The 13,948-nt window shown below is 44.3% G+C and overlaps 1 protein-coding gene across 2 annotated transcripts in view; it reads right to left on the reverse strand.

The window, feature by feature from the left end:
• Nucleotides 1–308: 308 nt before the first annotated feature.
• The window catches only part of KLHDC1 (kelch domain containing 1), a 1,015,549-nt gene continuing 1,001,909 nt past the window's right edge, over nucleotides 309–13,948 (reverse strand). For both annotated transcript variants that reach the window (XM_069208699.1, XM_069208698.1), the window contains one exon: nucleotides 309–1,273. In XM_069208699.1, coding sequence (XP_069064800.1) covers nucleotides 1,102–1,273 — 172 coding nt within the window. In that variant the 3' untranslated portion in view covers nucleotides 309–1,101. The remainder of the gene's footprint in view (nucleotides 1,274–13,948) is intronic.

Genomic DNA, 13,948 nt, shown 5'->3' on the forward strand with positions numbered 1-13,948 from the left:
ACAGACAACGATATTTCTGTTAATACTTTCCCCATGGAAACAGATGTTGGTTTGTGTATACACCAATAAATTATTATCATAAATATTCAGAAAGTAGCCTAATAGCGAAAAACGTATCTGGCACAGCCATGCTGAAACAACCAGGCAGAAAGAAATGGATTTTAGAAATGTATTATAAATTCTTCAAGATTATAACAAAGATAGCAACTTTTTTCACCTATACTTGAACCATGACTACGCTTTCACGATTAGATCTAGAATGTTACCAGCAGTTTAAGGTTCAGAGTAAAACAACCATATTGTAAACATATAAAATATTTTATTATTTACAAGCATACATACATTCATTTACAAACATTTTTTGTAAAAACGTGACTTATGGTGGAGTACAAGTCAAATGACCACATAGTTTGTTTTTATTTTTATTTTTAAAAAGAGCAATGCAATTTCTGGTAGTCACCCACTTTTGTGAGGGCTTGACCTTTCTTGTAAATTAAATAGCTTTGGAAATTAAATGGCAGTTTTCAAGAAGTTTTACTGGGTTACCTTTTTAAGCCCACCATAGTCTATTTCTGTTTCACTCAAGTCCCAAATCAAATGTGAGCAGGAAAGTGAACGAAATTCTATTTTAATTATTCTGAAGGAAATTTGTGATTTTTGACAGTTTGTAATTATTCATATTTTTCAGGGTGTCATAATAATCGACCCTGAATCTGAGGTTTATGTTATTTTATATTATTGATAACAATACAGAAAATGCTCTGTTTTTAACAAAGGGCATGGTACTTCATAACCCAGTTTAACAAAAAAAGGTTAACACGCGGGAGACAACTTCAGTGAAGCAAAATCTGCAAGTCACAAAGAAATAAATGCTTTACGAACACATCTCTATGACTGGCAACCGGCTAGGAACAATACACCAACATCATGTTTCTCTTTTGGAGAATTTTTTGTTACATGACAAATGTATACACGACGGCATGTGTATGTTCCTATACCAGTTGTCTGTAAACTCAATTTTGTCTAAACGAGTTTATTATAACTTTGTAAATTTTGCGGAACATTTAAATATACATCGCACAAAACCAGATTCTTGCTCTTTTATGAAAAATCATTCCCTTTTTCTTCTGCAAGCTTTCTTTTCTCTTTCCTATATTCGTTTGCACTCCAAAAAGTGATCCTCTTCAGAACTTCCTGCAAAAGTTTTGTAGGTAGCCAGGAGATTTGCCTTTCCAGTTTGGATGCATTCTTGCCAATACAATCGAGGCACAACCTGGAAAATGAAGTTCGTGTGAAACAGATTTAGTAGGCAAAATATAACAAAACTGTCACTCCAAATGCCATCAAAAAAAGGTGTCCCAGAAGCCATTATACTGTTGCACTACTAACTGGATAGCCACGAGAGGACTTTAAAACATCTGACTCTCGCAGGGTGGCGAGGAAAAGCAATTAGAGCTTACTCCAAAAGTTGGAGGGACTCAGAAACTCAGATTTAGTGTGATAAAATAGATAAAGCCCAAAAACACTATTGTATACTTAGTGCTTTTTTTACTTTGTAAACAGAAAATTACTTTTTATTGAAAGGTAAGTAAATAGCTCAATTGAAAATATGATAAATAATAATGTCAGGATTCAGCCACATGGCCACCTTACGGCGCTCATGTAGGCCCCGTTTGGTTCTGCCTTTAGACCTGACCATGTTGGAACACTCCATCACAGCGCATACCTTGCTTCACTATACATTCCAGCCTCAGTTTTCACTTTACCATCCTGGTGCATTGTGGTACATGTAGTTCATTCTGTTGGCCAACCTTTAACTGATCATGTCCTGAGAGTGGCACTTCATTCAACATCATTGTTTCTGACTACTAAAGATAGACTCACTCATTCAGATCTACTTCCTAGACTTGTTATAATCAACTCTATCCCACACTCCTCATCTGCTGTGCCTGTTCACGTCTGTGTACCTGCTGGGTTCCGCAGACCTTTCTTCTCAAAGTTCTTCTGCAACCTTCCCTTCACTGGTGGTTCTCCCTTTCTTTGCACCTCGCTGATGACTTACATCTGCCTCTTGCTCCTCCACCTGTGCTCTTTCTCTGAGGTTCTAGCTACTATCACCCTGGAAGCTCAGAATGCAGCAGCTTGCCTTGGTCTTTTCTGCTAACACTTCATTCATTCCAGTGCCCACTTGCTGCTCTGGTTCCAGGCTTGCTCACTGATGAACACATTACTTACTTTAGGTAACACCTTTTCTGGTGGATACAGTATCTACCTGTGAATTCCTCACCTCTGAATATCCCAATGCACCTGCTTTGTACAGAAACCTTTCTCCATAACTCTCCAACAAGGGAGTCACAATGCTCTGCATGCAACTCTTTCTGATGTCATAGTTGCTATAAGAAGCCAGAGAACTGGTGTCAGTTTCCACCCGCTTTTTTGTGCCTTTGAGGCGAACAGGTGAAGCCAATATCACAAATGCAACAACATGTCGCAATCCAGATACATATATAGAATATTTATAAGAACAGAAATAGAGTTCTTTTGCCATATGCCGACAAACAATGGAGAAGTGGGTGGGTCAGTGAGGTAACCACCAGAGAAATAGTTGCCGAAGGTAACTTGTTCTTCTGATGGATACATCTACCTGTGGATTCCTCACTTTTGAATAGAATCCCCAAGCAGAGCCACACTCGGAGGAGGGTGCTTGTCTGCCTACACCAAAAAATCTCGCAAGACAGAACTGGCAAAGTGAACATCCCTCCTCACTTTGGAGTCGAAGCAATAGTGCTTCACAAAGGTGTGAAGGGAGGCCCAAGTTGTGGCTTCACAGATGTCAACTACTGGTACACCTCTAGCTATAGCAGAAGTAGAAGACTTAGCTCTAGTGGAGTGAGCTCTTATACCTTCAGGTAGCTCTTTGTTAGCCATGGCGTAGCAGATCTTTATGCGCAGGATGATCCGTCTGAACAATGTTCTCTTATGCACAACCTTTCCCTTCATTTGCCCACGTAGCCAATAAACAGCTGATCATGCTGCCGGAGATCACGTGTCCAGTCTATATAAAGGCTCACATCTGTTTTAGGGTCAAATCCATGAAGCCTTTTCTCCTCCTTAGTTGGATAAGGAGGAGGATAAAAAGTAGGAAGGAAAGGGAGTAACCACTTTTGTTAGGAAAGCAGCCCTGGTTCTCAATACCAACTTATCTGAATAGAAAGTCGTGAAGGGAGGTTTCACACTTAGGGCCTCATTACGACCCTTGCGGCCGGCGGTGTTACTCCAGCTATTATGACCATGGCGCAATAGCTACGGCCATACTGCCGGCCCCTCCACTATACCGCCAGTTCATAATCCTGGGGATTATGAGTCCCCGACCGCCAGCCTGGCCACGGCAGTAAACACTGCCATGGAAAGGCTGGCGGTAAGGGGGACTTGGGGTGCCCCTGCACTGCCCATGCACTTGGCATGGGCAGTGCAGGGCCCCCAGGTATAGCCCTGTCGCGCATTTCAGTGCCTGAATTTTGGGCAGTGAAATGCGCAACGGGTGCTACAGCACCTGCTGTAAATCAGCATTGCCCTCGGCTCTATTACGAGCCAGCAGCAATGTTGATGTGACTTTTCCACTGGGCCAGCAGACGGTAACACTGTTACCGTCTGCTGGCCCAGCGGAAAAGTCATAATAGGGAGCCAGAAATACCGCCGGCACTGGCGGTATTCTGTCTCCCGCAGCCTCAGCGGTCTTTTTGAAAGACCGCCGAGGTTGTAATGAGGGCCTTAATGCCTGCAATTCACTAACAAGTTTAGCTGACGTTATGGAAACCAGAAAAACAGTCTTGAAGGTAAGTAACCTCAAAGGACAACTATACAAGGGTTCAAAAGGTGCATTACTAAATTAATATCCCACTGACATATGATAAAGGGAGTGGTAGGATACTTATTAATAAGTCCCTTAATAAACCTTAGCACTATAGGGGACTTAAACAGGGAAGGTTTGTCGAGTAAACAAAATAAAGCCGAAAGGACGGATAACTATCCCTTAATTGTAGCAACTGCACAATCTTGCTGCACCAGGGAAATCACAAATGTAAAATAGCAGATGAACGGGCTTTTAAGGGGTCAACAGAATTTTCTTCACACCACTTTACAAATTTAGCCCATCTGCCAGCATAAACTGTCTCCAGGCCAACAAAATAACATCCATTACGACATGGGGGGGGAGAGAAAAAAAGAACTCAGGTTGCCCTGTTCAATCTCCAGGCATGTAGGGGCAGGCTCTGGAGGCGAGGGTGTAGAACCTGCCTCTAAGACTGCAGGAGAAGGTCTTCCCTATGAGGGAGACGGAGCGGAGGGCACAGTGAGAGGTGCAGAACATCTGTATACCACACCCTACGTGGCCAATCCGGGGCAATAGTTACGACTTGGGGCCGGACTTAGTGAATCTTCCTCAGAAGCTGAGGAACCAAGGGTTTGGGGCGAAATGCATAAAGCAGCTGGGAGCTCCAGTCCAACTGAAATGCATCCCTAATGCTCCCTGCAGGGGATAATGGAGGCTGCAGAACGACAGGCAGTGTGCATTCTTGTAAGAAGCAAAAAGGTCTATCTGAGGGGTCCACCATAGGTAGAAGATGTGAAGCACCAACTCCGGATGGAGACGCCACTCATGATTGGCTAAAAAATGCAAACTGAGGCTATCCGAGCGTATGTTGATTCACAATGATGCCAATCCAATGGTACTGAGCCCAGGACAGAGTCGTAGAGCTTCTTTACAAATAAGATGCAACCCCACACCTCCCTCTTTGTTGACATACCACATTGCGGTAGTATTGTTTGCCAAGACGTATAATGACTGACCACAAATGGAAGGAGGAAGGATTTGAGAGCCAGATGTATTGCCCGCAATTCCAACAGATTGATGTGAAAACATTTCTCCTCTGGAGACCAAAGTCCTTTGATCTCCTGATCACCCTAGAGTGGAGGCATCTGTTATCACTGTGACCACCGAAGGTGGAGGACAAAACGGCTTCCCTTGGGTTAGATTGCCATCCACACCCCACCATCTAAGATCTGCTGCAGTGTCTCTGGAGATTCTGACTGCCTATCCGCGATCTCCATTGTGTTGAAACCACTGCCTGTGGAGGCACCACTAAATGGCGCTCATGTGCCAGCGTGCATGGGTGACCAACAGAATGCGGGAAACAATCAAATTGAGCAGGCATAAGACCTTCAGGACTGGAACCATCGCTCCTTTCTTAAATATTGCAATCATAGCCTGAATGTCTTGAATCCTCTGAGGAGGAGGGTAGGCACGATTCACTGTAGTGTCCAGTACTGCACCTAAGAACAGGGTACACTGAGAGGGCTCCAGGTGAGACTTGGGCACGTTTATGGAAAATCTCAGGTTGTACAACAATTGAGTTGTGAACTGCAAGTTATGCAACACCAACTCAGGAGACATGGCTTTCAGGAGTCAATTGTCCCGGTAAGGGAATACCGGCATTCCTCACCTTCTGAGATGTGCCACGAGCACTGCCATCACTGAAAACTGATAATGTTGAGATCCCACCGTGAAGCAGAGATACTTCCTGTGTGACTGCAGAATAGGAATGTGACAATACACATCCTGCAAATCAAATGAAACCACTCAGTCTTCCTTGTGGAGGGCAAGAAGTACCTGTGCCAGTGTCAGCATTTTAAATTTTTCCTGCTTGAGGAACCAATTCAAAACCCTGAGTTCTAGGATCGGATGCAAACGACCATCTTATTTTTTTGGAAACCAGAAAGTACCAGAATAGCACCCCTGCCCCTGTACCTGAAACCAATAGCAGAAGATGTCCTTTGTGAACAAAAACAGTGTTGAGGAGGGAAAGGTGGGGGAAACTCCTAAGGGTAGGAAGTGTTCATTTTCTACAGTACTCAACATCCTCAAGTCCGATGTTATGGACCCCACTGTGGTAAAAAATGGAAAAACCATCCTCTCACTGGTAAGGTATGCTCCAAGATGGCGGAACTTGGGCTGCTTTCTTGCGACGTTGCCAAGGAGGAGGAGGAGAATAAACCTTCTTCGCGGATTACTCCAATGTCTTTGACTCCCTGTCTACTGGAGATGTTTGGAAGGATCCTGGTGTCGATTTTGAAGAACAGGAAGATTGTACCACCACGCTTTCAGGTGTTGGATGACTGCTTAAAAACAGAGAATTCCCTGGTGCAGTCTTGTACCTTCTGGCAATGGGTTGAGACATTGCCAGAGTAGACAACGGTTTCTGCCAAATGTCCAACACAGGTTCAGTCAAAGCCTCATTAAAAGGTAAAAGTGGTTCTGATACACAAGAAGTAGAGTGAAGTACTTCTGTCAGTAGATCAGGCTTACATTCTGCTGCAGGAAGGGGTAGCCTTTCCTATCAACACATGATGTGACCTCAGGAGGACGCATGCCCTTTGGTAATGACAACTCCCATTCTAGGGAAGGGTCCAGACCACTTGCCACATCCAGTCCTTCAAAGTCAGGAGAATTGACCTTCTAGGTCTGGGTCTTGCTGTGAGCAGAAATAGTGTTCTTCCTCCAGAAGCCATAACATTTCTCTACGGTATCAATACGGGACACAAGAACAGCCAAATCCATAGGGACTGGAGTTGAACGATCTGATGCCGGCATGGAGACTTCGGATGCCGGTATGGGCACAACCTGCACCAATGACCCCCGACGAGTGTCAGTCGGCGAAGGAGTCACCTTCCTTGGCACCAGAGAAGGCCAGGGAAACTGGGCCATTGGCATGAAAGACAGAAACAGAGCCTGCTGATACAGCAGCAGGAGACCTCCCAGGGACTAGGACATCAGATCCACAGGGGCCACAGGTACACCACATGGAGTCACGGGCCTGGTAAAAATGCTATATATAGCACTGAGTAAGCTGGAAGGATCTGACCCGGGAGCAGGGCAAGCTGGATATTCTTTATCCTGTCAAGGAGCCTGAGGAAGAACTGGAGTCGCAGGGACCACTTCTGGTTCCGGATCAGGAGCCACAGGTGAAATCGATGGTCTAACAGGACTCAAAGGAGTTGCCGCAAGCCAGAAGGGATGGAGCCAGAGAAATTCGAGTCAACATTGGAGGCGGAGACACCTATGATGGAGAGACATCTCTTGAAGATATACGTAAGGAACTGTGATGTCTCTTCTTTTTGTGCTTCCTCTTAGATGACTTCGAGGAACGGGCAGACTGTGACTCCGAATGAGGTCAAGAATTCTCAGGACTTCTCTTCGCTTCTCCTTCATTGCCTTGGCCATAAAGAGCTTTGTTTCCCTTTCGTTCAAAGCCTTAGAGTTCATGTTCCGGCACAAAGAACAGGTGTTGACATCGTGGTCCGAGCTGAGACACCAAAGATAGTTGTCGTGAGGGTCCATGATCGACATCTGACCCTAGCAGTGCAGGCTGGGCTTGAATCCGGACTTCATCATTGGAGACATTATTGTAGTAAAACAGTACCTACTGTTTTTCTAACCTGAAACACTGTCACCAACAGAAACCTAAGGGAGCGGTGAAAGAAATATTACATTTTGAGGTGTGGAAAAAAGGGAACTGATGTCATTATGCCAACGACTTATGGCTCCTATGACGTCAGATGGAGTCGCGTAAGGAGCTGTGGCATTGTGACATCTTTGCTGACGTGAGAGAGCTGTGGAGAAAAGTATCTGTGGAATGCTGGTGCACTGTGATATTGAAAAGTTGAAGAATCCACAGGTGGATGCATTCATCAAAATCTTTGTACTCTGGTTTCCCCAATGTTTCTTGCTTTCCACTCCCTGTTTTGGTACTTTGATTCATTAGTTTCTTTTTCTTGATGCAAGTGCCTTTCTGTCCCACTATGTAACCATGATTCCGGTTCTGTCTATATACTTTAGCTCTCTTACCCTTGCGGGAGTGCAGATTCTTAGTCTCAGATTCTTTTCCCCTAACCTGTGTTTATTGCTTCAGCCCTGTCCTAATATGTTTGTTCCTTCACTTTCATGGATATCAGTGTTGACCTTTCTGCAGATTTTGAGTTCAGTCCTGGTTCTTTTCTTAGAATCTGATGTAGTCTCTTAAGCACAGTATCTGCTTTCAGTGTTTCTTGCTCTAATCCCTTTTGCCCTCTCTTGAGCTTAGACTGAAACCTTGACTATTGTTATTACATAGAATGGCAGTGAGATCCTGAGGCTTAGTGCCTCTTGTACAGCCAGTGCTGAGTGAGTTGCCAGAGATTAACAGCTTTATGCCTTTTGTACTATCTTATCTCATCAAACAGATCATTTTCCAAGGAGCAGCAAAACTCCCAGGCAAAGTATTTTATAGTTTGTCTATCCTTATTCTGTCTGGACTGTCACAGTTTCTTCTTATCGCTAAACTATATGCCTTGTCTGTGTAGTTTTGTTCTTGCAGGTTTTACCCATTTGAGTTCCACAACCCCAATGTGCTCAAACATTTTCCATCTCACAGCTCCTGCCTTCCCAAATTTCAGTTACTGTCCTGTACACTAAACCCCTCATCCATATTTATCTTGTACTTGTAGAAAGCAAGCTCACCCTGTTAGGTAATTTAGTCCTGCTCTCAGCAGATTACCAGACAGACTATCCTAGCACCTTCTGCAACACAAAACATCTGTGTACCCCCCTCTCTCTGCCATGCTAGGCATTAGACCTTCAGATAAAATTTAACTCTATGGGGAAAGCTATCCTATGGTGGGTGCTTTGACGTGAAACAGTCATGTTTGGAAGCGTTTGAGACCTAAAAGTTAAAACATGGAGGTGACTGACTGGATAAAGCTCAAAATATTGAACCCCAGACTTTACTTTGATATAGTGAGCTGGTATCCAAAGGATGCTGACAACAGAAGGTATCACCTCAGAAAAGTAGTCAGGCCTAGAATAAAAAGGGGGCACCTAAAAATATGTAATGCCAAATTAAAAGCCTTAGTTGCTCCTGGCAAAGTCTTTTATGATGTGAAGTCCAGTCCCTATAGTCTGGGACCAGTAAGTACAGGTACCTTATGACCACAGAGCGGGCCAGGGTTAAAGCAGGCTCACTCTTCCAATGAAGAAGGTGAGGGAGTGTGAGTTCTACTAGGTTAGCTGACGTTTTCTGACCTGGATAACTTTGCTGGGATGACCTAGAAAAACACAGCTCCTGAAGCTGTCTTGTCGATGATCACTGGGAATTACGCCACTCCTGATAGGCACAATACACTACCACTCCTGATAGGCACAATACACTTCACCTGTGGGGAGGTATGTTTTTCTTCTCTTCATAGGTCACATAAGGAGAAAGACTACTCAGGATTTATCTGATTTATGTTCAATATGGATGAAGAACAGCAACCAAGGAACAGATAGTTACCTATAATCCTAGTTCTCCTGCAGGGAACTTTCAGCAAAGTTATAGGCACTGAATTGCCCCACTCATGCACTGGACCCTGGAGCATATTTCAGTAGAAACGTGTGCTATAAAGAGTGAAAAAAATCTATCTGCAGACTAATAAAAGGCTACAAATTAACCAAACTTCATTTAAAAAATGAAGCCAAGTAGTCTATAAAAGATGACCAGAAACATATTTCACAAACCTTTTTTAAAAATGGAATAAAAAGAAAAAGCAGTACAGTGTTAGATGACAGGCTGTCATAGACATGAGAAGAAAAACTGCCAATCTGCCTTTTAGGGTATAATCTTCCTTCTGTATCCCATCCAGCCTTACAGGTGAAAGTTCAGTTCATATTTATGCAACAAGAACCTGTACATAAGACAAGCGCTGTGCAGTCATGAACTCTGGGTAGTATCCAAGCTATCATCAGAATTAATTTGCATTCTGTGTAATAGTGATGAAATATGATTAAAAAAAAGAAGACAAAAATCAAATAAAAAACGCTTTGCAATCATTTTTCCAGGGAGGTGAGAGGGCTGCATATGACTTTCACAAGGATTCCTTTGGAGAAGAATGTAAGTAACCTTTCCTTCCCATTTAGGGGATCCTTATAAATTATTGCTGGGTATGCTGTTCTACTTAGTGTTAATGAGAAATATAGTCATTAACACTAAATAGAACAGCACACCCATTCCACTAAAAAAGTTGAATGAGTAAGTGAAGAACAAGTTACTTACATTCAGTAACGCCTTATCTAGTAGTGATTCTATATAGCTACAGATTCGTTACCTCTGAATTATCCCTGGAACTGGAAAATCTTGAGCAGTACTCCTGCCAGTAGGTGGCAGCGCCGCCATGGGGATTCCGACCCCCTTACCGCCAGCCTGGTTCTGGCGGTTTTGACCGCTGAACCTGGCTGGCGGTAACGGGTGTCGTGGGGCCCCCTAACAGGGCCCCACCAAGATTTTCAGTGTCTGCCATGCAGACACTGAAAATCGCGACGGGTGCAACTGCACCCGTCGCACCCCTTCCACTCCGCCGGCACCATTCGGAGCCGGCATCCTCCTGGAAGGGGGTTTCCTGCTGGGCTGGCGGGCGGCCTTCTGGCGGTCGCCCGCCAGCCCAGCGGGAAACTCAGAATGACTGCCGCGGTCTTCTGACCGCGGTACGGTCTTCTGACCGCGGTACGGTCTTCTGGCGGTTCCCGTGTGGCTGGCGGCGCCCGCCACCAGCCAAACTCGGAATCACCCCCTCTATGTCAACTGAGCCGAATGTGATGTGCATGATGCCTATACTGGCGCCACCCCCATCGTGCTAACATCAGTTTCTCTTCATGACTTTCCATGCTAAAAGAGCAGAGCCACAAAGACTGCTGATGCACTTGTGTGCAGTGCTAAGGACCTCAAAAGGGTAACTTTATACAGGAATCAGAACGCAGGAGGGGGGATGGGAGAGTCAGTAAGGAATCTGCGGCTAGGCAGAGTCCCTACCAGATAAAGCATTACCAAAGGTAAGTAACTTGTTCATCTGATAGAGACTTCTAGAGGCAGTTTCCTTTCGTTAGAATAGATATGCAAGCAACACTTTGTCGCAGGTGGATCTGCAAGCAGATTAGCCCAAACGTCCTGCAGGACAAAATGCAAATCATAAAAGGACTTGACTGTACAGACAGTAATGTTTGGTCAATATGTTGAGTGACTCCCACATTGCTGTCTGACATATGTTCAGAACGGGGACTCTTCGAGCTAACGGTGTGGTGGCAGCCTTAGGTCTGGTTGAATGAGCATGCAAGCGCACAGGGTGTTTGATTTTTGGCCAATGCACAGCAGATTTTGATGCAGAGCACTAGCCATCATGGAATGGTTTGCTTCTGCACAACCCAACCCTTCTTCGCTCCGACACACCCAAAAACAGTTGATCGTCCACCAGAAAGTCTCTGGTATGATCAAGGTAGGACGGAAATGCTATTTCGGGGTCACATGAAAGCGAAGGGTATACCGGTTTGAGTGCTGCTGAGAGAAAAGACCCTGCTGAAAGGGCAGCCAAAACTCAGGCTCAGGTGTTTGGGACACCAGATTCTCTATGCTCAATCCGGATCAACAGGAATGACTTTCACCTGGTTGCTTCTGGTGGCTAGGCATACAGAAGGCCTGAGTTCCACTCAAGACAAAAGATGCAACAGCCGCCTTGGAAACTCCAGCGTGCAGAATTGCTGACATTGCACATTCTCTGCAGTTGTGAACAGATCTAACCAAGACTCTCCTCACTCTTGAAAGAGACCTTGCACCTACTCCAGTTGGAGGCACCAGTCTTGATCCGCTAGGCAATGATGGCTGAGTCTGTCTGCTCGGATGTTCAGAGAGCCTGCCAACTGCTGAACCAACAGAGTAATAATCTGACGTGCCTGTCATGTCCAGAGACGCAGGGTCTCTTGACGATAATCCACGACCCGCCCTGGCCCTGCTTGTTGCAGTAAAGCATGGCGGTTGTGCTGTCCGTGAACACCTGCACTAGCCTTTCTCTGATTGAAGGAAGTAAGGCTTTTAATGCAATTGGCTTGCCTGGAGCTCCAACAAGTTGATGAGGAGGCCTCCGATCTCCACTTATCTCATGTGACCGCCCCAGCCTAGGACTGATGCCTCTGTCTTCACAGTCCGCTATAGCTGGGGAAAGGAGAGAGGTCTCTGCTAACCAAAATCAGAGTTTGTCAGCCACCACTGTAAATCTTTTGCAGTTCCAGCCAAGATCTTGATCAGGTTGGAGAGATTTCCTGATACAGTGCCCACTGGAACTTCAGGTCCCATTGCAGAGCCTGCATATGCCAACAGGCATGTATCACTAGCACAATGCAGGAGGCCATTAGTCCCACCTGTTGCAGGGTCCGCGCTTAGTGTCCATTTTAGATTACCGTTTTAGCTTGACATCTTTTTCTAATGGTGACTTTTTAATTTTTTTCCACTAACACAAGAAAGTGCTGCATACGCATTTATACTTGGGAGGCTTGTTGCCATGCAAGCTGCACATTTAGTTCCGCGGTTGTACAATCAGTATGCAATGCCCTTGTTTCCTCTTTTTGTGCTTGTCAGAGACAACCTATTTATGTTAGACAAACCAAAGAAGCTGTTTTGCACCTCTGACACAGTGCGATAAGGACAATGTTTTATTATATAAACAGCATCCATGCTACACTCAGAGAGAGGAGCACTTCATGCTGGGATTATCATGGGACCACTGTGAACTGTGAATGAGATGCAACTCTGCTGACCCTGATCTTCATCTTGCGAAGGAAGATCGCCTGCACATTTAGACAGCTTTCTGACACCTAATACCAAAGTATGGGGGTTATTTTTCTGTGTGGCCAAGGCTTCTTTTTCCCCTTTATACGGAGACATATGCGGTGAAAATGCTGTATCCTCCTCAGTTTAATAGGAATAAGAAACAACTATTTGAATCTTTAAGTTGTTCAAGCTTGAACTTTTAAAAGGATTACCCCACTATAGCGTTTCCTTACTTTGAATTCCGTTCATTAAATAAGGTGCAACCAGTGAATATTCCTATTAATTGTAGACAGTCTCTTACTACTCACTTACTTGGACATGGGCTAGCCAATAGCGGTGGAGATATTACCTTCATGGTTGAGGCACATGAACCTTATAAATGCAGAGTTTTTTATTCCTGAATTAATTTTTCTGCAGCTGATGCCAATACACAGACAATAAACACATACACTGCAACTCCAGTTCTTCCAGCCTGCTTATAGACCATATGAACACTTAGAAATAGCACACTCAGAAACTAATTGGCAACTTTGCCACAATATCCTCAATAATGTTAAGTATTATTAAAAGGGAGGGAACTTCTTTGGCCATACACCAACGTAATCGTGATGGTCCCCGTTGCAGATCAGGAACATGAGTGACGTAAAATTATTTCTGAAACCTATACATCAATAGGTCGGGATAATTTTGGAACCAGGCCTTGCAAGCCACAAATGAAAATAAAATCTAATACTGTGATACAATAAAACAGTGTGATAGGCATCAGTCTTCTGATACATGTCCTTCTCATTCCTTAGAGGACCCTTCAGACAAAAAGTCAGAGAGAGGGGGACAAAGCGAATGCAGACACCAAGAGTATGTGAAATGGAAAATGTTATCACAATTTTCCCCTAATTTGATCATAAAAAAAGAAGAGAAACTTCTACAACAAAATCACATTTTAAAACAAAAGAAAGTGGCAGGCATTTCCGCAAAATATGCAACAAATACTCAGAACTCTTCTTCTGAACAAAACGTGGGCAAAAACACTATTCAACAGAGCAGCAGAGGTCAACAGTTTGCCAAACTCTGGTGGCACGACCAACTAATGACTGTATTCAAGTTGAGAGTCCAGATCAGCAGCGACGTTTTCCTATTAGACTTTGTGATTTGGACATTCAAATTGAGGGGGATATATCACGTACTATTAAAGTAATATTCTGGCAGAATTTGACTAACACATATGCCAATCTCTTGGCTGAGGTAGATTGACTGCCTGAGTTTGTTAGAAAAGTCCCACGGGG

This window comes from Pleurodeles waltl, chromosome 9 (genome assembly GCF_031143425.1).
Source record: "Pleurodeles waltl isolate 20211129_DDA chromosome 9, aPleWal1.hap1.20221129, whole genome shotgun sequence".
In the NCBI taxonomy this organism is placed as follows: domain Eukaryota; kingdom Metazoa; phylum Chordata; class Amphibia; order Caudata; family Salamandridae; genus Pleurodeles; species Pleurodeles waltl.